Genomic DNA, 27,275 nt, shown 5'->3' with positions numbered 1-27,275 from the left:
ACTTCAGAGACATGATCGCAGCCATTAACAGTTCTTCAATACTATTAAAATATCTAGATTTAATACCACGAAATCTCTGGTGATAGTCAGAAGTTTCTTTTTGTTAATTACCTCTTTTACCATTATTTTACATGCTTTGTGTTTCTATTTAATGTGGTTTATTACAAGATAAGCTCTAAGCTGGTCAGCTTTCCCGTAAAGTGGGGTCATAGGATTCAGCAGGCTGCTCTGCCTCCACCCAGCTGAGAACCTCATTATCCATCTTTTGAAATAATTCAGCTGTGGAAGCGATACACTGATATAACACGTACTTCAGAAAAATAAAACCATTTTTGCTTTTAAAGAGAAATGCTCTGCAGCTCCTGCTGCCACTCAATTCTCACAATTTCCTCTTTCTCTGTAAAGCGTGAACTAGAAAAATATTACGAGCAAAAACCAGCGATGACCAGAAAAGCAGGAAGAGCAACGATGAAAAAGGCAAACGAAAGCAGGGAATGATGCTACCTTACAAAAAAGGTACCTAAAAATATTCCAGTTCTTCTCATTTGCAACAATCCTCCCATGGCATCACAGCCTTTTCCATTTCGGCCGGAACCGCGTGCTCTCTCTTCACGTGAAAGGGGGAACTAGACCCACGTATGACACAAAACCGACGTCGATTTAGCGTTTCTGCGACCAGCGACCGCAGAGGCCGGGGCCGGGGAGCCGGCGGGCGGTACGCCGCACCCTCCGTGCCCGCCCCGGCCGCGGGACTCGCTCCGCCGCCACCTCCCGGCCCCCGCGGGCACTGCGCCCAGCCAGGCGCGATGGGTGCCTCCGGCACGGCGGGCGGAGGGGGTTCTCCTCGGTGGCCGGATTTCAAGAGGTCAGTCCCCGATCGGGGGCCGGTCTCCGCTTTAGCTGCGGAGATCTGGCCGCTCCGGAGATGAAGACCTTGCCACGGCTGCGATGGCGGGCGTCCGCGGCGGTGTGCTTAACCGCGCTGCGGGGGGACGCGGCGGCAGCAGTCGCAGGCTGAGATCTTCAGCCCGATCTCCGCGTAGTTCCTCGTAGATGGGCCTCCTGCGTAGGTAGCGAGGCGTAAAAGTGCCAACATCTACCGCCATTTCACGCTACGGCTACTGATAACAACTGGAAGCGTTATCAGTGCGTATCCAAAAGCTTTACCGCACTGCGAGGCAAGAAGGAACGTGGTTTGGCAGGCGGAGCGGACCTGAGTCAGCAAAGCGCTTATGTGTCGCTGAAATCAGTGGGACTATTTAGGGGCTTAATTGCTTTGCTGAGTCGGGGCCAAAGAGACAAAAAGCAAGACGGTTAAGGTGCAAGGCTGGGATATATATCTCTTTAGCCTGCAACACCTAGATCCTTTATCAATATTATGATTCCCCCTAATAATTCACGGTGGTTTAGAAAAGTTTCAAAGGAAGCACATGCCTTACTTTCTGGCCCTGATTTAGCAAACATTTTGGTGTCTGTGTAACATTATTCATACAGATAGTGACATTTTCTTAAGAACAGAAAGACACGAGTGAAATGCCACAACAGGCTGTTTTCGCAGGTCAGAGCTGTAGTTTAGTATCTACAGCATTTCAGCATTCCTGCCAAGGTTATACAACTGTTAGAGACATCTGGACCTAATACTGAAATGTTCCCTATTGCAAACTGTGTGTGTGTGAATATTCTTGTGCCAGAATATTTATTTTAAACTCTCTTTAAAAGAAAGAACAGTAAGTTCAGGGAGTTACAATTTTTTTCAGTTGTTTTTCTTTAAATAGTAAACACACCTCAGACAAATAAAAATGAACAATTTCAATACCACTGTTGAAATAATGCTTTTGCTCACTGCCTAGTCAGAACCCATACAGAATGGCTGCATTTGCCCTAATTAATGGCCCATTTTCAGGAGAGGCTTTAATTAACAGCTGATATTTAAGCAGCACTACAATGGGCTGTGCAATCATCACCTGGCCTACTTCTGGTGATTCAATTGCTCTTGGAGAAAAAGGCACAATGCCTTTTTTTTCCTGAAAGTTTGTGCTGGTTTTGGCTGGGGTAGAGTTAATTTTCTCCATAGTAGCTAGTATGGGGCTGTGTTCTGCATTTATGCTGGAAACGGTGTTGATAACACAGGGATGTTTTCGTTACTGCTGAGCAGTGCTTGCACAGAGTCAAGGCCTTTTCTGCTTCTCACACCACCCCACCAGCGAGTAGGCTGGGGGTGCACAAGAAGTTGGGAGGGGACACAGCTGGGACAGCTGACCCCAACTGACCAAAGGGATATTCCACACCACATGATGTCATGCTCAGCATATAAAGCTGGGGGAAGAAGAAGGAAGGGGGGGGATGTTTGGAGTGATGGCATTTGTCTTCCCAAGTAACCGCTATGTGTGATGGAGCCCTGCTTCCCTGGAGATGGCTGAACACCTGCCTGCTGATGGGAAGCAGTGAATGAATTCCTTGTTTTGCTTTGCTTGCGTGCGCAGCTTTTGCTTTATCTATTAAACTGTCTTTATCTCAACCCACGAGTTTTCTCACTTTTACCCTTCCTATTCTCTCCCCCATCCCACTGGGGAGGAGTTAGCGAGCGGCTGTGTGGTCCTTAGTTGCTGGCTGGGGTTAAACCACGGCAAAGTTTTACCAAACAGAGCGGTGAGAGAGAACTGAGGAAGAGGGAGGAAAGACAGCCGGATCTTCAAAGGGATTTAGGGTAGAGTTTTCCAGTACAATTAGCCTGACCCAGTGACTGGCTGCCCCCCTCAAAAGAGGGGCACCCACTCATGCATCTCTCGGCTTTGCCCTGGGTTACATATTTCTAACCCACTCCCTCTGCTCAAACTGGCAATGCCCTGAGCCTGGGAGTCAGGAATAATAATACAACCAAGCCCATTTGATAGCTCAGTGCTGCTAAAACGGCATGGCCTTCCTCCTACGATTTCCTCTATCTTCTTTCCCCTGTTTTGTGTCCGTGAGGCTCACCTGGTAGCAAGCCAGGCTGGTTCTGTTCCTTAGCCCTGGAATCAAAACAAAACCTAGTTGTTGTGCTAAAGCAGTTTTCTGCTGGTTCAGTGAGCTCATCCGGCTCGCTGTGCAGTCACCCTCGGTCCTCACTCCCAGGAAGGAGGAGGAAGAGGTGTGGGACCACCACCACTCAGCGGAGATGAGCTTGTATTTTAAGCTGTACTGTAAATTGAGCAGTCTTGTGAAATCAGACCTTATCTTGTGTAGGAAGGTAAACCACACACAAGCATATTTTTGTACTGTATACATTTCCTGCCAGAAAATTAATGTCTAATCAAATGACAGTGCTGGTAAAGTGAAAGGTGGGACCACGTGGCAGGGGCCTGCTGGCCCTTGTCCTGGTTTCGGCAAGGATAGAGTTAATTTTCATCCTAGTAGCTGGTATAGTGCTGTGTTTTGGATTTAGCATGAGACTAATGTGATAACACACTGATGTTTCAGTTGTTGCTAAGCAGTGTTTATACTAAGTCAGGGACTTTTCAGCTTCCCATACTCTGCCAGCAAAGAGGTGCACAAGAGCTGGGAGGGGGCACAGCCAGGACAGCTGACCCAAACTGGCCAAAGGGATATTGCATACCGTGTGACGTCATGCTCAGTATATAAACTGGAGGGAGTTGGCTGGGGGGCAGCGATCGCTGCTCGGGGACTGGCTGGGCGTCAGTCGGTGGGTGGTGAGCGGTTGCATCACTTGTTTTTCCTGGGTTTTGTTCCTCTCTCTCTCTGTTGTTGTTTTCCTTTTCATTACAATTTATTTTATTTATTATTATTATTATTATTATTTCAATTATTAAACTGTTCTTATCTCAACCCACAAGTTTTCTTACTTTTGCTCTTCCGATTCTCTCCCCCATCCCACCAGGGGTGGGGGGAGAGTGAGCGAACGGCTGTGTGGTGCTTGGTTGCTGATTGGAGTTAAACCACAACCCCCTTTGGGCTGGACTGAGCCCACTCTTGCAGTGGTGAGCCATAACCAGACAGAGAACTTTGCAGAGCAAGAACATGCTTTACCCTACCTGTTCCAAATGCTCTATATTGCATGCAATAACTTAAGTAGCTATTAATGTTTAAATACATCAGTATTTGCTGGGTCACTGAGAGAGTGAGCAAACACCAAGCTGTAGCCATGCCGAACCTCTCTCCTGCTCTCTAGCTTGATGAATATTTCATTACACTACACCAAGTGAAACAGCTTTCGGCACGGAGGCCTGGGCGCCTTTCCCTCAGCTTCCCCACGACACACCCCAGCCTGCTGATGAGAGCACCTTCCCCAGAGAAATGAGCTGGTTTGCTTGGGCAGAAGAGGGCATTCAGCCTGGCTGGATGACACTTCCCATGCCGTGCTAGAGGAGGCGGGTGTTTCTTTGCCTCTTCTTCCAGCCATGTCTTGGTGGAGCCCAGAGTCAGCTCTCCTGGTTCTCACAGGGCCCGCCGGAGGAGACCCTTAAATGACATGGGCAGAGAACATAAAATCAACACATCGTGGTAGGATGGGTATGGAGCTACCTGGGAAGAGCTGAGCCCTTTGCGGACATCTCCAGTGACCGAATCTTGTGTGGGAAATAACCCTGGTCTTATGTGCTGGCCGCTTTGATTCATGAGACGGACGGGCTGACATACGAGTGCCTGATAAGGTTGCAGTCCTGAGGTATGGACGGTGACTGCCCTGTCCCCAGCCAGCCCCTGCCTAACAAAATCAAACCAAATTTAACTTGGCATGCGGGGCTGCATTTAGAAAGCTGCGGCAGCTCAGGGGTATTCCAGATAGCTGCAGTGGGGACAGGAAAGACAGCTGGGGTGGTAGTCTTGTTAGCTGGCCTGATATAAATTGTCTCTTCCCGTGAATCACAGCTGCCAGGCACCAACAGGATTTGGGAGCCTCCAGGGTTTGGCAATGAGGAGAAACTGAATATCAGGATTTTGGATCCAGAAATCTAAATTTTAGAAAGGTTTTAGAAATTTGTATCCATGTCATTTTTGTGGATCTAGTCTTTGGAGTATGCATTAGGCCATCCTTTAGCCTGTTACACTTCCACACAGTTGATGATACTTGCCTCCTAAAAATTACAGTCAAGGGACCCTTTATGAACTGAATGTGGGGTTATGTGTCGGTTAGTATCCAGTAATTCCTGAGATCGAAGCCCGGATCTGTCATCAGTTTGTTCCATGGCTCTGAAAGGAGTTTGTAAAAATAGCACCAGGGAGCTCTGTATCTATCGGAATTCAATATTTCAGTCTGGCAGCCTTGGATCTGAGAGTGAGGTGTTGCTCTTTTAGCCAGTACACTGTCGCCAGCTCCTGGGTCAGTGATGGGGAACGGGAACGTACTAAATAATTCAGGTGGTGACCTGACTCTCCTAGGGCAGTACTGCTTTAGCAATGCAAGGAGAAAATGTTCTTGAAATCAGTGGGATTATTTGCATGAATAAGAATGAGAAACTTTGCAGGATTGTGCATTTTTTTTCTTTTTATTTTTTCTTCTTATTGTACAGTCAAACATGCAGGAACTAGTATCACCACCCTGCTGGAAGTTACAACCCGTAAGGGGTCTTCAGTGTCTGTGTTCAAAGAGGATCCCATTTGCCTGTTGGTTTTCCTACAGTCCTCATTCTGCACTCTTAGTATATCCTATTCTAATCATCATGTCGTATACGATACAACGCAATAAAAACAAAAGTGAGGCAAGCTGTTGTTTACAGAACTGGAGGTCAGGTTTGTGCTACTTTCGCTAAGTGCTGCTAGGTGGCAATATGTTACCTAGAAAACTACAAGCTTCCAACCACCATCACTCTCCTCTGCTTCGGCTGTAGCTGGGACATGTCTGGGCATTGCTCTGCTCCAAAGGGGACAAGGCCTTGGAGCAGGACCTGGCGAGAGCTGCTTCACTCACAGAGATTTCAATGTCCATACTGAGGTTTTCCAGAAACAAATGCAGGACTGAATCCTTCTGGAAAAATCTCTCCTCTGTGAACCCATGACGAAAAATAAGAGGCAAGCCTGCCTGTTGCAGTATTTCTGTTTATACCGGGAGCATTGTAATACGGGAATGAAGCCTTCTGTTGTATAAAGATATTGCCACCTGGGACTAGACTATTTCATATTCTCACAGGATTCTCTTAACAATACAAAATTAAAAATATCTGTTCAGAGTGCAAAGATTTTGTTTTTCCAAATGTATGATTAATTGAAATCCTCTGCATGTTTAATCATAATATTTAATCCACCAGACCAACTTCAGGACATTTGTATTGACAGTTGGGTTGAAAAACAGCTTTGATAAAGGTGGAGAAGATGTATTTCCAGATATATCTTTCAGCGATGCTACAAATACTTAAAACTGAGTCATCTTATGTATGTGTATTAACAAGAACACAGTAATAAGGACTGGCTTGTATTTGCATATTGCTTTGAATACGCAAAGTGATCTGCATTGAAACAAGCATTTATTTCCCTTGATCTGGCTCCTGGCGTGGCAGCACATGTTCTTCCAAGGGGAGAAACCAACAGCCAGGGGAAGGGCAGAGAGGGCAGGGCTGTGTGTGACGGTGCCATTTTATGCCAGCTGCAAGTTTACACAAAATTACAGCTTAAGGATTACTCCCTTTTGATGCCGGGGTAGTTTGCAGCTGGCTTGGCACTTTGGCCCAGCTGCCGGAGCGTGGGTGCAGGTGAGCAGCACCTGAAGCTGGGGAGGAGCACGCCTGCTGGAAAGGGCTCACATTTGTGCTGACAGATAAAATAGATATATGTGAACATGTAACTGAGCCTGCATCTCTCCTTGTTGTGGCATGGATAAGGCATTAATGTCTCTCCTCCCAACAGTGCAACGCTGGGGAGAGCAAGCGGGGCGGAAGGTCAGTGAGCAGCCGCTTCGCTCCAGGCCGAATCCTTGTGGCAGAGGCACATATTCTAACTCGAGCGACCTGAGGCGAGACGTTGTTCTGAGATGGCGGAGAAATTAGCATCTTTAATTACACTGGCCTGGATAGAAATACCGGGCTTGTTTTTTAGTGATGCAGGCTATTGGTGCAGGAAACAAAAATAATAATGACCTGCTCATGTGGTATTTAGCAACCTTGGAGCTAACAAGTGTCCTTCTGTGGCAAAACTGCTCAAATTTAGACTGAGTTTTTGGTGCCTGGGGTCACCCATAAGTGGATGTGGCACAAAGGACACCGCTTCCCCACTGCGGCTCAGGCTGCTGGCCCTAAGTCTGCCTCGAGCTCGCAGGAGCTCAATATTCTCTTTAATCACCTTTGCCTCGCTCCGGGGGCCGCCCCAGCACCCGCTGCTCCCCACAGCAGGGCGGCTGCAGGCCCGGCCCCGAAGCCTCGGCCCGGCCTCCCCCCGGCGCGGAGCCGGGCCCCGCCGGCCCGGCCCGGCGCAGCGGCGGTTCCCGGCGGGGCCGCTTTCCTCGCAGCACCGCCCGCCCGCCGCTGCCCGACCGGCGACGGGAAGGGGAGCGGCGGCGCCAGGTCAGTGTTCGGCCGCGGGCCTCCGCTTACCCCCGGCCAGCCCGGGGCCTGCGGCGCTCGGGGGCTGCCCTTGGCGGCTCGCCGGGACCGCGGGGTGGGGCGAAGAGAGCCTGGGGGGGGGGGGCTGGGGCTGCTGAGGCGGCTCGGGGCCTCTGCGGCGCCCTGGGGCTTGCGGTGGCGAAGGGGAGGCGCAGGGTCTGGCCGGGGCTTCGGGCCGAGGAGCGGGCCCGGGCCCAGCGGCGGCAGCTGCCGCGGGGGCGGGCGGCGCGGCCTGGTCCCCGCGGGGCCGCTGGGTGCCTGAGGCAAAGGCGAGGCGGCCTCGCCGGTGTTGGAGCGGCCGGTGGTGTTTCTGCCTGAAAATGCTATGCGCTGCGAGCTCCCATCGCTTGCTGGGCCTCAGCCCAGAGACCTGGGGTCTTATTTTGGGAACAGCCGGTTGCCGCCCCCTTCGGCCCTGCTCGGCACGGAGGCCTCGCTTGCCGGTTGATTTAAAATAAATACATTTTTTTTAAAATAGGCCGTGCCAGAAATGCTTGCCTAGGTCAGACCAAGTGCTACAGTGCACTTGTCGGGATTTTGGCATTGCACAAGGTCAGCAGCAAGAAACCTCTGCTGGGGAAGGAGTTTCCCCCCTTGAGTCTTTGCATTCTTCCCAGGGTGATACCATGCAGGATGCCTTTGCTTCCCGAAATTTAGTGTGTAGAGCCAAGGAGCCAGGTGACACGCTGTCCTGGTGTGCTTCTGCTAGTTCCTGGTGCCATTACAGGGGAGTAGGAGATATGCCCCTGAGAATCGTGCTGCGTGGCCAGTTCTGACATCAGGATGCGGTTTTGCTGTTGACTGTCAGCAAAGAGCATTTACTGGTGGTGGTGGTAAGGAGAGCAATAGTAAAAAACAGTGTACTAATTGGAATTCAGAGCACTGCTCGACTACAAAACTTTTTACAGTTTTCAAGGCAAATTAATCCTTGGGAAAGCATCAGTATTTGCGGTTACAGCTAGAATGAATTCATCCTTATGCTTTTTATGGTTTAGGATTTGCTAAAAAGCAAATGGTGAGTTGGTTGTGGTCGTTTCCATTCCTGTGAAGTAATGCATCTGTTTGTTTTAAAGGTGTCTAAAATACACCTAGTGGGCAGTGAGCTTTATGTGAACTTAAAAGTGTTTTCTGTCACTGTTACAGAGGGTCCTTTGCTGACAGAGGCAAAGAGATCCTCTTCAGATCAAACCATTAAAAAATAAAGGGCTTGCGTGCCTTTTGCAGAAGAGAATGGATTCTCGCGCTCACCCTCTGCTGTGAAACTCAAGATCTTGTACTCACCATGTGACCAAACCCTAATGTTTTTAGGTAGTCATGTGTATTTATGGAAAGACTTCTTTTGTCAGCTGTTTTGCATCCTTGAATGCCATTATTTTTCACTGGACTTGGGTATGTTTCTGTGTGATTTGTTTACTAGGTCTTCAAAATAATTAAAATGTGATTAAAAGAGAATATAATTGGTTAGGAACAGAGAGACAATTTGCGTCTAAACCTTAGCCTGCAGGGACCATCAAAAATACAAAACTAAACAAAGAACAAATAATTTGGAAAACACATAGCTTGCTATACCCAGAATTGAGCTGCTCAGAAACAATGAAAAAACAAGGGGAAAAAAAAGATAGAAGCAGAAAAGAGGTGTAAAGGGTAAGCCAGCTTAAAACTGAAGCCACAGACAAGAGGGTTTTTTACTTACAGTGTTAAAAGGGTTTTTTTCCCACGATTTATTTTTGTTTCACATGTGCATGATTTGAAGCTGTTTGTTAGCCAATTTGGACATCTTTTCACTTGTTCTCTCAGCTTTTAGACAGGTAAATGTTGTTTCTAATGCTGACATCTAGAAACTGGAGACCCAAACTTTTTGTTCTCTTCTCAACAGTAATATAGAGGCTAAAAAACCCTGTCCTTTATAATACCAGCTGCTTCTAAAGCCTGTTTTTAGAGGAGTCACAAAGCTCTCTAAGTACTTTCACACTGAACTGGAGGACTCTTGATCCCACCTAATTTGTTTATAATGTGGGTACCAGAGATAATGTACTAAAAATTTGAACAGGGTTCAGCAAGTTTGAGAGCACGGCATCTTGAGAAAGGCATGAGCTTGCGGCAGCTCCTGTTGAACTCGGTAGGAGTTCGTACTTTGTGTACAGATGCCATACAGGAGGTGCATTTTCCTTCTTGAGGAGGCAGAATTTTCCAAGCTTTGTTTAGTTTCCGTATTTGCAAATTACATTTTGTCAGTAGGTTTGCTGCTGCCGAACCCTTAGCATGCTTAAGATCTGCTCGCTGCTTTCTTCCAGCTGAAGGAAAGCCAGCTGGAGAGGTGACTGCCCTCAGCTTGCCTCAGCTGGTAATTATTAGAGTGGGAAGAACCTGTCAGGTAAGGTGTTCAAGTTAACCTAACCCACACATCACTGAAGGAAAGAACAGAGACGCATAAGCAGATGAGGTAGCTGGAAGGCTCTGGAGGGCTCTGTAACCTTCAGGTGAGGGGCGGTGACAAGCAGCTGGCAACAGTGGCCTGTTGAGCCAGTGCTGGGGAGGAACCCTGCAGGTGAGACCTCATTCCTACCACCTTTCTTGTGTCTGAAGGTGGGGTCCAGTGACTCCTCTTCACTGTGAGACCCACGCTCTTGTGTTGATTTGCAGCCAGGCTGGTCCCCTTTGATCTTGCTGTTTCTGAATTCCTTCTCTCTGTCCAACACTGGAATTTATTTTCTTTCTTTTTTTCCCCCACAATCACCCACCAGCCCACTGTCCCAGGTTCCAGTCAGCTGGTGTTAATGATTTTCACTCGTTTTCAACCTACTTTTATTTGTACAGATGGACTATTTTCATGCTTTCGTTATATTACTCTCTGCTCTTTCATCTGCTTTCACGTTGTAGGGTCAGTTGTGCCAGTCCTCAGCACTGGGTCACCATTTGCTTTCCATTCATTAGTCAGTCACTGCAGGAACCCGGTGAAGCATCCGACAGTCACGCACACTGCTCTCTGGTACAGATGAATGCCTTCAACAGTGACTGGTAAGACACACACACAGAGGGTTGAACTGTGAATCATCTCATCATCATCTTCAGTTCACATCTTCTGTCCCTTTCTCCATGCCCCATATTTGCACTTCTGTGCTTGTCACTGAAACTGCAGCTGCTGAAGGTCTTCATCAAGTCAAGTTCTCCTGTGCTTCTTGACCTGTCAGCTGCCTTTGATGCCTTTGGCAGTGTCACAAAAGTGCCTTTCTAATTGTTTTTTTGTTACGTCATTTGAATATTTTCTTCTTCCCGAGATTTCTTTTGTGGATTTTGTATGTTGGATCCCTTTATTTCTGCTACACTTTATCTCAGGAAACCTTCATCCAAAACCAGAAATTCAGCTGATGTTTTTTTGCAGGTGACTCGCAAGTCTGTATCTGCACATCACACCTGTCGCTTCCTGCCCCGCATGAAAGGGCACGCTTATTTCCCTGATGTATTGAAAACACATCCCTACATCTTTTCTCCCCATTTTCTTTTTCCCTGACTTGTGTCAATAATTCAGGCACTATCTTTGAGTCGGAATTTTCCCTGCTCATGTATTTTAACTTGCTGATTATTTCTGTGTAGCTGCTCTGTAGTGCAGCGTTTCTGGTTTGTGCATGCAGCTCAAATGCTCATTTGGGCTCCCAGCGTCCAGTTCTCTGGTTTGTCTTGGTTCTTCTACCCATCCAGGAGGTTGCTACCTACATCCCTTACCCAGTGCCCTGGCTGGCTATCTTTATGCTCACTGGCAATTGCAACTGGCAACATTGCTGGAGGTTGCTGTTTGATACAGCGTGTTTTAAGAGAAAAACTGGGGTTGCAACAGAGTAGTGGTGAATGGCAAGGGCAAATATGCTTGTTCAAGAGTTGGGGTTTATTAGTTTCCCAAAGAATCAGCACAAATATTCCCTAGCTGAGCAGGTGTTATCCCTATTATTATTATTTTTTTGTTAACATTGTGAGAGCTGAATTTTAACTGGGCAGTTACCAGAGACTTTCAGAAGGCCTCTGATACGTACGTATACACAAAAATACATATACTCTGTGTGTGTCTGTATGTAGATACATATATTGCTCTTGCATAATGTGTGTCATTCCTTTCATACTGAAGTGTTGACATTTGATACGTGTTAATATTAACCCCCAGTCTGCTAGCCCACAGGCAAGGGTGTTACAAAATCACTTCAGTGTCAAATGGGATTTAAACTGTTGGTTTATGTAAGAGGTATAATAACTGTGGAATGAACAACTATTAATGTCCATACTACCGGCTTATCTCTTAGTTGTCACCAGTGATATGTAAAGCTGTAGCACTTCTTAAAACATTTGAAAGATGCTAATTGCCCACAGTGTTCATTATTCCTATACTGTCACATTTTTTTCACTATAAAAACTGTGCATAAACTGTGTGTGCTACAGATATTAATGGGTATAGCATGTCTGACTTTTTAAAATTAGACTAAGACTTCATTTCTGTAAGTGTATCTAAATAGATGTAATTATGTTAAACTGAAAATCTGAAAATTTTAGTGTAATAAATATCTCTTGGCTTGTCCTACGACATTGTGCGGGTTACTGCAACATCTCTCTCTTACACTGCTTTCACTTACAGTACAAAAAATCAATCTCAGTCATGCTGTGGATTGCGAGTGCTCCATACTGATTGAAATTTTGCATGTTGTTTGTCAGAGATCAGCAGAAATCCCTTTAGTTTGAGAGAGTTGTAGCTTAAATATCATGCTTTTCCTGAGTGGTTAGCTTTCTCAGACTGAGCTGTTGAAATAAGCTTGTTTTTATTAAAAAAAGTACTCGGTACTGACCAGTACTGTAAGAGATGGTTTTAAAGAAAATAATTCAATGATAATACCTTGCATGAGTCATTAATCATGAGTCATGATCAGCAGGCAGTGATGTCCAATTTGTTTTCTAATCCCGCACTTGCTGATGCTCTTTATTACCATAGTGATAATATTAAAGAGCTATTAATGCATATAACCACGCAGTTGAAAATGACAGACTCTTTTTTCGGTTGAATAAAATTTCCATATCTTAAGTCTTGTTTTGCACTGTACATTTTTTGACATGATAAATCTAGGTAGTATAAAAGTGATCAAACAAGTATAATTTGGCAGGGAGTTAGGTTAACAGAACAGACTTCCCCCCCACCCCCCGCCCCTTTGCTTTCAAGCCAATCATTGTGGCTTCCTAGAGAATGAAATCTAGTCTGTCTTCTTATGAGGATTGGGAGGCTTTGTATGCATTAAAAATTGTGAGCTAATTGTTCAAGCTACACTTTGCAACGAGAGCCTGCACTATCCATATTTTTAATGTTTGTTCTCTCCTGAGCAAAAACTGGTAGCTGGATGGAAAGTTTTATTGCATGAATGTGTGTTGGGGAATGACTACTGAGGTTTTAGAGAAAATGGAAGGCTGTTTCTCTTCTGAGAGCCTGAATATAAAAAGAATCATTTAGCTGAGAAATGAGCTTTGGAAACCTGTTTTCACTCTTAAAATAAAATTTTAGCAAGAGAAGCCGTTTTAAAAGCTATGGAAGGTGATGGCTGAAATGTTGCAGACAATATTAGAATGTGCATATTAGATGGAGAGTGTTAGGGTGCAGCAGCAATTGGGTGATATTATTTATGAAGTAACGAATTTTGTATTCAATCAGATTTTTAACTTGATTAAATTTTAATGAGTTTTATTAGTTTACACTTGAGTGTAGAAAAGTTGATTATGACAGATGAAAACCTTGAATTTAGTAAGGAACTCGGAAGACCCTTCAAAGTGCCTCACCAGATGTTAAAAAATGATCCCTTTACCTATTCCAGTGTATATGACCTTATAATGCATAGATTCATATAGGCTTTCCTAGTTTCTTGGTGTTGAACTTGTGAGATAGTGCTGTATTGGTGGATACGATGTGGCAGGACAGGTATGAATCTACTGGCATAGGCGGCTCTCTTCAAAATTGTCTGGTGCGATGCATACTTTTCCACATCCCATAATGTGGTTGCTGTGTAAACTCCTTCTCTGTTTCCCGGAGGATTATACCTGCCCCAACAGAAGCATTTTCCACTTTAGTGTGGCATGGTGCAGCTAGAGACAAGGTAAGTGTATACCTGACAGGATTGTTCCCTTCTTTCATTATAAACTAATTGTGCGTGCTTTTTTAATGTGTTTGCTTGTTCATGTGTATATAATAAATGTTTTAAAAACTTCAGTCTATAAACTGTAAGATGCCTTGAACACAGCATTAAATATAGCTTTCACCAAATTCTGTCTTGGTGAATATGTTTGTGTTCTGGGTTCACCTTAGAAAAACTCTTCAGGAGCTTCTTGTGAGTTTTGGAAGACTCTTGTTTCTGCCAAATATGATTAAGAAACAAAGATGGTCTTTTCCCAGTTCTCCAAAAAATGAGCATCTACCGTGTCTTCTGAACAGCTGTATCCATTAAAAAGGGGGTTGGGGCAAAGCTAGGACTAGTCTAACAAATTGCAAGATTTAAATATAGCAAACCTTTTTCTGTGTCCTGTGGCAGTTCTTTTACTTCCCACTCCGAGTGGCTTCTAAGATGACTTCTTTTTCAGATCAGCAGTCTCCAGTTCAGGCTTTACCCTATTTCTTTCGAATCATACAATCATAGAATAGTTTGGGTTGGAAGGGACCTCTAAAGGTCACCTAGTCCAACCCTCCTGCCGTGGGCAGGGACATCTTCAACTCGATCAGGTTGCTCAGAGCCCCGTCCAACCTGACCTGGAATGTTTCCAGGGATGGGGCATCCACCACCTCTCTGGGCAACCTGTGCCAGTGTCTCACCACCCTCAGCCTAAAAAATTTCTTCCTTCTATCTAGTCTCAACCTACCCCCCTTTAGTTTAAAGCCATTCCCCCTTGTCCTGTCGCAACAGGCCCTGCTCAAAAGTTTGCCGCCATCTTTTTTATAAGCCCCCTTTAAGTCCTGATAGGCTGCAATAAGGTCTCCCCGAAGCCCTCTCTTCTCTAGGCTGAACAACCCCAACTCTCTCAGCCTTTCCTCATAGGAGAGATGTTCCATCCCCCTGATCATTCTCGTGGCCCTCTTCGGGACCCACTCCAACAGGTCTGTGTCTTTCTTATGCTGAGGGCTCCAGAGCTGGACGCAGTACTCCAGGTGGGGGTCTCACCAGAGCAGAGGAGAGGGGCAGAATCACCTCCCTCGACTTGCTGGCCACGCTGCTTTTGATGCAGCCCAGGATACGGTTGGCCTTCTGGGCTGCGAGCGCACATTGCTGGCTCCTGTCCAGCTTTTCATCCACCAGTACCCCCAAGTCCTTCTTGGCAGGGCTGCTCTCAATGCCTTCATCCCCCAGCCTGTCTTGATACTGGGGGTTGCCCCAACCCAGGTGCAGGACCTTGCCCTTGGCCTTGTTAAACCTCATGAGGTTCACACGGGCCCACTTCTCCAGCTTGCCCAGGTCTGGATGTCTCTGGATGGCATCCTGTCCCTCTGGCGTGTCGACTGCACCACTCAGCTTGGTGTCATCTGCAAACTTGCTGAGGGTGCACTCAATCCCACTGTCTATGGCATTGATGAAGATATTAAACAGTACTGGTCCCAATACAGACCCCTGCGGGACACCACTCGTCACCAATCTCCATCTGGACATTGAGCCGTTGACCACTACCCTCTGGATGTGACCATCTAACCAATTCCTCGCCCACCGGACAGTCCACCCATCCAATCCATGCCTCTCCAGTTTAGAGAGAAGGATGTTGTGGGGGACCGTGTCAAAGGCCTTATAGAGGTCCAGATAGATGACATCTGTAGCCCTTCCTGTGTCCACTGATGTAGTCACTCCATCATGGAAGGCCACTAGGTTAGTCAGGCAGGACCTGCCCTTGGTGAAGCCGTGCTGGCTGTCTTGAATCACCTCCTCGTCCTCCATGTGCCTTAGCAGAGCTTCCAGGGGGATCTGTTCCATGATCTTCCCAGGCACAGAGGTGAGACTGACTGGCCTGTAGTTCCCCAGGCCTTCCTTTTTTCCGTTTTTAAAAATGGGGGTTATGTTTCCCCTTTTCCAGTGAGTGGGAACTTCACCGGACTGCCACGACTTCTCAAATACGATGGATAGTGGCTTAGCAACTTCATCCGCCAGTTCCTTCAGGACCCGTGGATGGATCTCATCGGGTCCCATGGACTTGTGCACCTTCAGGTGCCTTAGATGGTCTCGAACCTGATGCTCTCCCACAGTGGGCAGCTCTTCATTCTCCCAGTCCCCGCCTTTGCCTTCTGTGGCTTGGGCGGTGAGGCTCGAGCACTTGCTGGTGAAGACCGAGGCAAAAAAGTCATTGAGTACCTCCGCCTTCTCCATGTCCTGGGTAACCAGGTCTCCCGTTTCGTTCTGGAGAGGGCCCACATTTTCCCCCGTCTTCCTTTTATCCCTGATGTACCTATAGAATCTTTTCTTGTTGCCCTTGACGTCCCTGGCCAGATTTAATTCCATCAGGGCTTTCACTTTCCTAACCTGATCCCTGGCTGCTCGGGCAATTTCTCTGTATTCCTCCCAGGCTACCTGTCCTTGCTTCCACCCTCTGAACGCTTCCTTTTTGTGTTTGAGTTTGTCCAGGAGATCCTTGTTCATCCATGCAGGCCTCCTGGCATTTTTGCCTGACTTCCTCTTTGTTGGGATGCATCGCTCCTGAGCTTGAAGGAGGTGATCCTTGAATATTACGCAGCTTTCTTGGGCCCCTCTTCCCTCCAGGGCTTTGTCCCATGGCACTCTACCAAGCAGATCCCTGAAGAGGCCAAAGTCTGCTCTCCTGAAGTCCAGGGTAGTGAGCTTGCTGTGCGTCCTCCTCGGTGCCCTAAGGATCTTGAATTCCACCATTTCGTGGTCGCTGCAGCCCAGGCTGCCCTTGAGCTTCACATTCCCCACCAGCCCTTCCTTGTTGGTGAGAACAAGGTCCAGCATAGCACCTCTCCTTATTGGCTCCTCTACCACTTGGAGAAGGAAGTTATCATCGACGCATTCCAGGGACCTCCTGGATTGCTTATGCCCTGCCATGTTGTCCCTGCGACAGATGTCGGGGCGGTTGAAGTTCCCCATGAGGACCAGGGCTTGTGAGCGTGAGGCTGCTCCTATCTGTCTATAGAGGGCCTCATCCGCTCAGTTTTCCTGGTCAGGTGGCCTGTAGCGGACCCCCACCGTAATGTCACCTGTCCCTGCCGTCCCTTTAATTCTGACCCACAAGCTCTCAGTCGGTTCCTCATCCATCCCCAGGCAGAGCTCCATGCACTCCAGCTGGTCATTGACATAGAGGGTGACACCCCCTCCTCCTCGTTTCCCCTGCCTGTCCTTCCTAAAGAGCCTGTATCCCTCCATGCCAACACTCCAGTCATAGGAGCCATTCCACCATGTCTCCGTGATGCCAATAAGGTCGTAGCCCTGCAGGCATGCACATGTCTCTAACTCCTCTTGTTTATTCCCCATGCTACGTGCGTTTGCATAGAGGCATATAAGTTGGGCCCCTGATGAAGCTGACTTACTGGCTGGAGTTCCTTTGTGCTGCTCTTCAGGCGCTCTCCTGCTGACCTGTGTTCCTTCTCCAGGCTCTGGGCATCTATTGCTGGCCCTGGCATGAAACTGGTAGGAGTGGGATGGATTGAGATTCCCCTCCCCCGGCATCTCTAGTTTAAAGCCCTCTTCACCAGTTTGGCAAGCCTATGACCGAAGATACTCTTCCCCTTCTCTGACAGATGGACCCCATCAGCCCCCAGTAGACCAGGTTTCTCAAAGCGGGTCCCATAGTCTAAGCAGCCGAACCCCTGGCTGTGGCACCGGTCCCGTAACCGTCTGTTGATACGCCAAATTCGACTGGCCCTTTCAAACCCCTTCCCTTTGACCGGCAGGATTGATGAAAGAACTAGCTGTGCTCCCGAGTCCCTTACCACTGCTCCCAGGGCTCTGTAGTCCTTCTTGATAGTCCTCAGACTGCTCCTGGCTGTGTCACTGGTGCCCACATGAAACAGCAGCAGTGGATAATACTCAGTGGACTGTACAAGGCTTAGTAGCCTCTTGGTGACATCTCTGATGCAAGCCCCCAGTAAGCAGCACGCCTCTCTAGAGAGCGCGTCCAGTCGGCAAATGGGTGCCTCCGTACCTTTCAGAAGAGAGTCACCTACTACTATCACCCGTCGCCACTTGTCAGCCCCTTTCTCCAGTAGACCCTTTTCCAAAGTAAATAAAATAGAGCCACAGCTCAAGAATAATATTTGATAATGACTTCCTTGTTATTTCCTGGTATACACGCATACATTGCAGAGTGGAAATAGCGGAGGAATAAGCCATGGGTGTGCTGGTACGTAGAACGAGACTAACAATATCACGTAGCTGTATAAAAGGCAAGTGCAAAGCTCTCTACATAATACTATTGTACACTTTTCCTCCTTTGGGGTACTGCACAGGTTCTGGTGCTTTGTGTCCAGGTGAGATCAATTCAAAGTGGAGCTGGAATGACTGGGAAAAGCGTACAGCTACCAGGGGCTAGGAAGTCTAACTAGTGTTAAGATGGAGTGTGATAAATGTGTTAATGGAATTAGGTGACAGGGAATAGACCTCAATATAGGAATGGTCTTCGGTTCTTAATTTTTGTGTTCCTCAAATATTTCTCTCAGAAAGGTCTTGTGGTGTAATAGTTGTTTACAGAAAAACAGGAGATCCTGAAAACATCCAGCTCCTGAAAAATAGGGGTTTTGGTAGATTTCTCCTCCAACACAGGTGTGGGCTTTTATTGGTGTTTTTTTTTGGTGGAGGGGGGAGGGTTTAGAAGATTAGTACAGAGTAAGTTGGTCTAATGGAGTATGTAAGCATCTTACTACAGTTCTTGACCCTCTATGATATTCTGCACCCAAATACTTTTGGGTAATTTTTAGAAGAAAGTATTTTAAAAGATGCTAATTTCTGGCTTACCTACTAAAATCACTTCATAAAACTCCTTCTTTTAACTTTGTGGGAGTAGATTAAAACACAGAATTTTGCAAATACTGTCTGCAGTGATTTCTGTAGACTTGTGTGATTGCATCACCTTTATATTAGTTTCTGCTGTCCTGCTTCCCTCTGTCAGAGGACTGAGGTGGATCTCAAAGGACATTTACTCCCCCCCCCCCCCCGTTTCTTTCCAGAAATGGCAGCTTCTCTGTGGAAGAGCTTGCTTCAGACTACAAAGGAAAGGATACTACAACAGAGAAGGGCATCACTGTATATTGATGCTCATGGTTATGAGGAAGAATTGATAAAGAAGAAACTTCAGCAGTTTGCTGGTGGATCCATCAACTTCTCCAAAGAAGACAGTGGCATTGGAATACTTACTTTGAACAACCCGAAGCTAATGAATGCCTTTACAGGTATTAATTAGTTGATGGCGTTGCTTGTTTGTTTTTTTTCCTCCTTCAGTTACCCCTTTTAGCATTTTGCCTAAACAAAATGAAAACCTGTGCCTTACTGTTCCTTAGTTAAAAGTGTGTAAGTTTTATTCAGATGTGCATCAAATGCCCACTGCTCTGTGTAGTAGCTTTGCCACAAATGTCATGAGAATATAAGAAATTCTCAGCGACACAGGGACTGTCTGGCAGAACATGCCTCCCCCCCCTTTTTTTTTTTCAGTCAGCCCAATTCTGCTACTGTGCTTTTTCTTGTATCTCCTTTTATTTTATCTCTACTGCTTTGGAAATGTATAGGGTATTTTTATGGGGGTGGGAAGATGCCACCTTTGTTTTGTACGTGGTGTAGAAAGGGTGAGTTTATGTCTTTGTTCTTTACCTAAAGCCTTCCCTGTAACTTAAGATTCTATAATTTGGTCTTTTTGTCACCCAAACTGGCTTCCATTTCTTCTTCGTTTGCCTTATATCTTAAATACCAGTGACTGGTTAATGAAAGATCAGATGAGCTGTGTATTCTCAGCTGTTGCAGATCAGGAATCTTCTTAATAAGCTTTTACACTGGACAGTACTTAGCTGTCAAAACCAAGTGCCCTGTTTGATTAATCTTGTATTATGAGAGGCTTTTGATCTCCAAGACGGGTATATTTACTGCCTCTCCTTAACTGTCTAGAATATTCCAATTTATGCTGTTCTCTTCAGACCTAAGTGGCACAGGTTCAGGGTCTGCATCTGCCTGAGCTGGAGCTGTGCCTAAGCCTTCACTATAAGAATGTCTTTATCTCTTAATATTTTGAAATGGATACATTTGTGTCATCTTGTTAATTTCTTTTTGCTGTTCTATTTTCCTGCCCGGTTCTCACTGTTCCTTTGCTGTCAGCAAATATGTTTGCAACCCACTAGCAAAGCGTAGAGCTGTTTACATGGAGAATGTCAATCTACTCCTTCCACTAATGATTGTTAGCTGAAAGGAAGAGAACCTAACAGAACAACAGAATTAGTGGTAATGCACCTAGATGCAGTTTCTCTTTTGTTTCCCTGTAAAAGCTCATGTATAAAATCATTACCTAGCTTGAGAAGTTGTAGCTAAAAGATGTTAGCATGGAGATTGTCCTTCTGAATGCCTCCCTGTCAGCATACAGTTATTATACAATCATAATGACGTTGTTGTTTCCTCTTTTTCTACAGATTGTTTTTTTATTTTTGACTCAAAATAGAGCTGTGTAAGGTACAGCTTGTAGACTGTGTGCTCTTGGCTTATTTGTTGTGGAAGTTGAAAGGGGCATGAGAAATGAGAATGTAATAGCAAAAGGAGAAAGGACAGATGAAGCCCAGTCTGCTATGGAGATCAGATGTAATACAAGTCAAATTGCTTAAACTAAATTTTCATAGAATCTTACAACTGTGTTCTCTGTTTTCTAGGTGCTTGGCAGAAGGGACTCAGAACTGATTTATTGAAGCGCTGAGCAGTTGAAGCTGCTATTTAGGCCACTGGTAGCTGTGCTTTGACTATACAAAGTGCTATATAATGTTAATATACTGAAATCATATCACACATCTCAAGTTGAGCACCCAAAATTAGCAGATATTTTCTCTCTGGCTCAGTTAGTGGTCTGTAAAATAATCTCTTCTCTCCTTATAGGACTGCTGTGAAAATAAATTATTAGTGTATGTCAATTAGATGCTCTAGTAGCAAAGAGGAGCTACAAAAACTTGTGAGGAAATTAATAGTTCTGTCTTTGTTGCAGACCCTGATTAGCATATAGCAAATGAGCCATGGGATCAGGCAGTTCTGTTTTATGGTAGTATGTAGAGCCCTGTAGAGAGCAGTACTCCATTTTGCTAGGTAATAGCCACAAAACTTTGCTCTGGAAAATCTTGCTATGGCAGTTCAAGAGATTACTGCTTCTTTCTACTGTGCACCTCTGCCAGAGACTTTTGTTGTTACAGGAAGGAGAGTAGAAGAAAAATCATGCTGGCCCCTTGGCCACTGCGGTGGATGGTATGGCATATTAATTTATACTGCTCTTCATTTTATTTTAACATTACTGTCTGTAAACTGTAGTTGCTGAGGAACTAGCAAGCACTTGATCCTTTTCCTTTTTTTGTCTATCAAGTAATACCCTTCAGGAGAAGTATGCAAAGGGATGGGATGTGCCACCCTTAAATTGCCCCAGCAGGACCTGGTTGACTTCATCAGCCAGAGCCTGTGGATACCGTGCCACTCAAATAAATTCTGTTGATTCTGTGTCTCAGAGCTTCTGGATAGTGGCAGATGTGAATTTATATATAAATGTACGCTTCCTTTAGAAAGCTGCAAAACATCATTAAACTGTTGAGAGAAATCCTATTTGCCAGGCATTTACTTTACACAGCAGCTTTTTATCTCAAAGGAATTATGTTTATTCTAAGCTTGAGCAACTCATGGAACCAAAAGCAGAACAAAATTGTTGGCAAATTGCTAATGAGCAATGTGGAGGTTGTTATGCCTTTTTTCTCTTCTTAATTGGAATCTGATAGCCACCTGTTCGAAATGGTATCTTTGGAAACAAATGCTAATAATGTCAGTTTAAGCCTGGTGGAACCAATTTCAGCAGCCCAACCTCTTGCTGAACCAAAGTTGAACTTAATTTAAAAGAGAAGGAAGCCAGCCTGCAGGAATTAGATAATAATGGTGATAATTTTATTTTCTAGAATTGACTTTAAAGCATTTATTCTCAGATTATAATTAAGATGCAAACAAATTGTTATTCCAAGTAGATTTAGTTCTGTGAAGAGCATGAGCTTACTGGTATCAAATACTGAAGGACCAAGACTGGCAGAATGAGGATTTGCTTTAGTATTGTGTCCTCATCGTTATTTTAAACATCATGGACTATATCTGTTTGTAAAATAATAGTTCAGTGTTGTCAGTTATGGAAGGGATCCTCTCCCAGGAGGATGGGACTGGCTCTGGCCAGAGTCTCTTGTCCCCTGATGTTGCATGTAACTGGCTCATACAGTTCCTTTTTGTAAACTCCCATTTTTCAGTTAACCAGATTTTTGGCTCGTAATACTCTGTGGAACGACTCTTCAGCACCTCACTGTTTTAACTATTAAAAGCACCACAAACAGTGCGTGTGCTGTATCTTGACTCTGGCAAAGCTTGGATGCCAGCTGAAATACCTTTTTTGTAAGAAAACTTGGCAAATATGCAAAAAGTGAAATCCACAGGGTTGATGCACACCTATTTAAACATCAGCATTTGCAGAAAAGTTGTTGAGTGTATTGTCAGGCTGGGAACGCATTTCAAGTGAAGACCCACAAAAATTTCATCTAGGCCTAGTTCTGCTCAGTATTTTCATTCATGGCTGGGATGAGGGAATAGAAGGTGAACTGCTGAAATTGTCAGATGACCCCAAATGGGGAGAGCTTGCAAGAAGATTATTATTTGGATCAGAGGAGTGGAATTCAAAGTGATCTTGATTAACTGCTACAAAGAGCTCAAGATCAACAAAGTGAAGTTCAATGAAAGCAAATGTAATGTGCAACACACAAAAAGCATGACCAAATTATAAATACAGAAGGGAAAGGAACCGGTAAAAGTGCTGGGATTTGTCAGAGGGTCATAGTCTGGACCTGACAGTGGGGAAAAAACCCAACCCACTGTCATTCTGATGTATAATATGTAATGTACACTTAATTATTGCCCTCCTCAGGAACACTGTCAAAATGTGCTATTTCAGTGGCTGAGACCAAGCCTAAGGTGGAAGCGCTTGGCTGAGAATTCACTCTTGACCTGGTGCTGGGAAGCTTACTTCGTAAGGAACTGCAAGGAAAACAAGCAGGAAGGGGAAAAAAAGATCTCCCATGTGAGGATGGCTGCTAACAGGCAATTTCAGAACAGGATGAGTTCTGTGCATGCTGGCATAGGGTCAAAAAACCAACACTCTTGGCAGAAAAGGAAAGAGTCCTTGAGGGTATTAATCTAAAGCACATTTCTGTCTGACAAAGGTAGGCCTGTCCATCTAAATTCTTGTTAAATGAGGATAAAGCTGAGAGTATCATTAGCCTGTATGTAGGCTGCTTTCTGAAATTAGTTTCTGTAAGCATTTTCTCTTAAGAATATAACTGAACGAGAGTCATAGGCATTCAGAGTGGAAGATTTAAGTTAATGTTGGGTAAGCTCAGTTGGTGTAGAAGATGCTGCAGTCTAGGACGAGCTCTAGAAACAGGAGTTTGTAGAGTTCCACATCAGGAAGGGTACTTATGTGAACATACGAGAATACTATGTTTAAGCTAGCAATAGAAAGCTACTACTGTACATTTGGAGCCTAGGTTATACTTTGTAAAGAGAACCTTTCTAGAAAGGTACCAGGGAAGGAATCAAAGATGTTTTAGAATTATCTTTTTTTTTTTTTTTCTTGTCCTTTTAAAAGATAAAAGGCACTTTGCTCCTATTTTCAAATATATCTTTATTTTCTTTTGGATGAACAACTTCTAAATGTCTTTGGCCTCCAACATAGTTTGTTCTTCAGCCTTTTTTTTAGGAATCTTTATTAACATTGACTGGTTGTACCTTGAATCCTGCTTGCACGTGATTCTTTTCTGTACTCTGCCAGCTCTTTGGGCAGGGTGAAATGACAGTAAAATCAAAATGACTAGATGGACAGATCTGGATAGATACACGTAAGTTCCTGTGTCCTGAGTGTATGCAAACAAGAATAAATCAGGTAGAGTTTATGCTTGCCTCCTTGCATTTTTTTTTTTTTTTTTTTGCTGAGCATAACACAAATTGCAGAATATCCTTCAGAATTTCAGGAAATGCATCTTTGAGGAAAAAACATATGTCAGTGCTTGCGTGTGGGATTTAAGGTGATGCTTTCCCTTGTGCTTTTAAGCCCGTCAGTTACTTATTAATGATAACTTGGTTTTGGTGGTGAAAAATGTAATGTAAAACATAGTGGTGATAATAAATTCCTGTTAAAAATTTTGCTTCTCTCTTCTTGTGACAGGCACTATGATGCTAGAACTCCAGGAGCGGGTAACTGAACTGGAAAACTGGAAGGATGGCAAAGGCCTTATCATCCATGGTGCTGGAAACACCTTTTGCTCAGGATCTGATTTGAATGCTGTCAAAGCAATATCCAACTCCCAGGCAAGTAGTGATACAAATTAAGTTTTGAAGAAAAATCAGCTTTCTGATATTCTGAGATCCCTTTCAGACAGAGGTGTTGCACTATGCCTCTGCTGCAATTTTACATGTAAGTCACAGAATAGAGCTTTGAATGGTTCAAAAAATGCTGGCAGACCCTTTAAGCCATGGCTTAACTGTTACTGTAATTGATTAATAACTCTGAATTCCTACATTACATTTTTTAGCCTTTTCTTTTAAAAATGTAATTTCAGTTTCTCAGAGCAGTATATGGTGAATTTACACATCAAATAACCTGTGCTTCAGTAGTTTGACCTTTAAAAGCAGATACAAGTAATCATTTCTCATGTATTATAAAGTCAAAACCAAATTTAAGCAGCATGGCTGCTATTACAGAAAGGTTTCAACTCTGTCAAAACTGTGCTTGGACCTGCATAAAATGGAAGAACAGATGCAATTCTCGTGCTGTAGAGCTTTGGCATTGATCTTGTAGTCCAGTCACGTGGGTCATGTGTGTAACTATAGGGTTGAAGAGGTCAGGGTTTGATGGCAGTTTTTCACCATGCCACCCTGTCTTGACAACTTTCACATGTGCTGCAATTCTTTTTATGGGTTAATATGTGGTTCTTGGCAATGTGTGAAATAGGACTTTGTCATACAGGGGAAGGGGGCCTTCCTGTGCTGCTCTTACATCCTGGTTTGGAATTGTGGTAACTGGCATCCTGGTGCTTTTTTGTGGCCACTTCAAATATCAGGATTTAACCACACAAATTAAACATTTAACTGAATAGTCCAGTAAGAACACCAACTCAAACACTGATAAATCTGGTATTTGTCTTTAGTGATGATTTGTTTCTGTTGATGAAACTAAATATCATAATGTCTTAAATATTTCTGTCCTGATAAAATAAATAGGACGGTTCAGTTTTCAAAAGGTATGGGAGGCTTTGTTTCCTTTGTGGAACACCATGAGAGTTATGCTCTTCTTAATATGGAGACACCATGCTTTATAGATATAAACGTTTTGGGGAGTTTTCATTTGAACGCTTTATAAGCACTGGTCATTTAAAAAATATAGATATATCTGTGATTTTGGTTTTTTAAATCTGAAATTTTCAGCTTATTTTAGTATTATAGCAACAGAAAAGGAGATGAAACCAAGCATGGGCCAGTTCTTTTCTTATCTGCAGTCTAGGCTTTCCTTCAGAGTTCTGCATTCAGTAATTCTCAGTGATTCTGCTTCCATACTCTCTTTGACATTTAGTATTCTGTCTATATGTTTATACAAATTACTTGGAGCCACTGCAGTGGCAGAGAGGGCACTTGTAAGGATTAGGGTCCATAACAGATACACACTGGGCAGAATGCAATGCATAGGTATTAATTATAACTTCGTTGAAAATTCTCTGCAAAGAATCTATAACTCATGCTAGTACTGAAATATAAGTCTAAGAGTGACCAGAAATGCTCCAAGAACAGTTAAACATGGTTGCTTTCTATTTCCTTGGGAGAGTTCAAACGATTTATCCTGAACTGAGTTTCTTTATAGCCAACTCATAAACCATCTGTTTGGTGGGATTTAATAGTCTTTATTGAATAAAACTTTAATAGAATAAGGAATAGTATTTGCTGTTCTTTAGTCTTGCAGAACTCTGCTCTCTAACTCACTGCAGATGAGAGAGTTTTGTCTGGTTTCAGGTTAAAAAAGCATTAGATTAGGTTTTCTGTCCGCAGGCATCCCTAAGGCAGAAAAAAAAGTGAATAGCTTCATGCCTGAACTGGTATGTTTTCCCTTTATTTTTTTGCAAGGCTGCTTTAGCCCATAGCTTTTAGTAATTACAGAAAACACTTTTATTTTATTCAGCCAGGTGGTTGAGGGAAGATTGTATTTTTGATAATCTATGATACAGTTTGCCTTTCCGTGTGGTACAGGAAAGGCAGAATAATGGCCAAGAACGCTGAAGGATTTTCGTGCCCCCTAGTGGCTCTTCGTCCTCCTCTTCCTCTTTGTCCTCGTCCTCTTCGTCCTCCTCTTCCTCTTTGTCCTCCTTCTCCTGTGTTTGGTTGTTCCTAACATAACCTGACCCAGGTCCCTGCCTGTTCTTTGGCGAGTGCTAGCATTGTGTGACCAAATCACAGAAGGCAAATTAATGGTGGAATTTAAAAAAAAGATTTTTCTTTCTGTCCTTGTAAGCCTGGTTCCCAAGAGCAATAACCTCATTCAGGAGTGAGACTTGAAAAGCTGGCTAGCTGAAAAGCAGGAGAGGCTCTTGAAAGGACAGCTGAGAAAAGAGGCACGAAGGAGAATTTCACTTTCCTTGGTCCCTGTCTAGAAGCCCTAGGACAGAGGTTCCCAAGCAGTAAGCTGCAGAGGGAGGACTTCCAAGCAGTTGGAGATGGTCTGTGGAAATATTCTTCTTTCTGTAGTGAAAGTGGATTCTAAGCTCTTGCAGCAAAAAGAGCCAGTGGTACGGTTTTCTACTTTATGAAGGTGACTTCTTCCCTAGGCCTACCGCAAACTATTAATCCTTTTCTTCCATATGTAGTGCATACTGTATTTTACCTCACTTTCTGCTTGTTAGTTTTCTTCTTACTCCACGGACAGCATTAGAGCTGAAAATGTGGTTATTCCACTGGACTCCAGTGAACACCTCTCTTATTCAGAAAAAATATTCTATTAGCCCTATTTTTCTTATGAGGAAGGTTTGAAGGGTATGTTGGCCAGGACTCAAGTAATTGTGATTTTTTTATTTCAGGGTGTTTTCTGTGCAGGCATTTTTTCCATGTGATATACACTAATCTCTCTACCACCTGAGAATATGAAGACCTTTCTTTTTGTCTGCTCTGTCATAACTGTGTTTATCAAGCTGGTCTGTTCTGGCATTAATCTTTAATTACCATTTTGGATTTTGGTATGAATTGAGATGGCCAATTTGAATGCAAGGACTCCGCTGTGATGAAGTGAAAAATTACTTTCTCTGAAGAGCTTATTTGCAGCTTTGTCCTGATGGTTGTAGTATGGGGAATTGTGCAAGTCCATGTCCAAGAACTGGTACCTTGTATGTTTGTGTGGGTTTTGAACTTAGCTGTTAAGACAGCTATCACGGAGGATTTGATTGTTCTTTAGTTTGGAATGGAAATATTGCTACTGGTCTTAATGGGTGTAGGAGGTGGCTACAGTGAT

General features: G+C 44.5%; 1 protein-coding gene across 8 annotated transcripts in view; it reads left to right on the top strand.

Moving 5' to 3' along the window:
* Window positions 1-842: 842 nt before the first annotated feature.
* ECHDC1 (ethylmalonyl-CoA decarboxylase 1) overlaps window positions 843-27,275 on the top strand; it is a 49,332-nt gene continuing 22,899 nt past the window's right edge. The window contains exons 1-3 of one of the 8 annotated variants that reach the window (XM_076333556.1): window positions 843-865; window positions 18,703-18,924; window positions 23,952-24,094. In XM_076333556.1, coding sequence (XP_076189671.1) covers window positions 18,705-18,924; window positions 23,952-24,094 — 363 coding nt within the window. In that variant the 5' untranslated portion in view covers window positions 843-865; window positions 18,703-18,704. Of the gene's footprint in view, window positions 866-6,856; window positions 6,870-7,407; window positions 7,491-13,592; window positions 13,649-18,702; window positions 18,925-20,379; window positions 20,452-20,478; window positions 20,960-22,655; window positions 22,809-23,951; window positions 24,095-27,275 lie in introns of those variants that run through there. The other 7 variants (XM_076333557.1, XM_076333554.1, XM_076333555.1 and 4 more) reach the window with 7 other exon arrangements.

The sequence above is a fragment of the Aptenodytes patagonicus genome, chromosome 3 (assembly GCF_965638725.1).
Source record: "Aptenodytes patagonicus chromosome 3, bAptPat1.pri.cur, whole genome shotgun sequence".
NCBI classification, from domain to species: Eukaryota; Metazoa; Chordata; class Aves; order Sphenisciformes; family Spheniscidae; genus Aptenodytes; species Aptenodytes patagonicus.
Note: the sequence above shows the minus strand (reverse complement) of the source record. Positions and strands in the feature narration are given on the sequence as shown.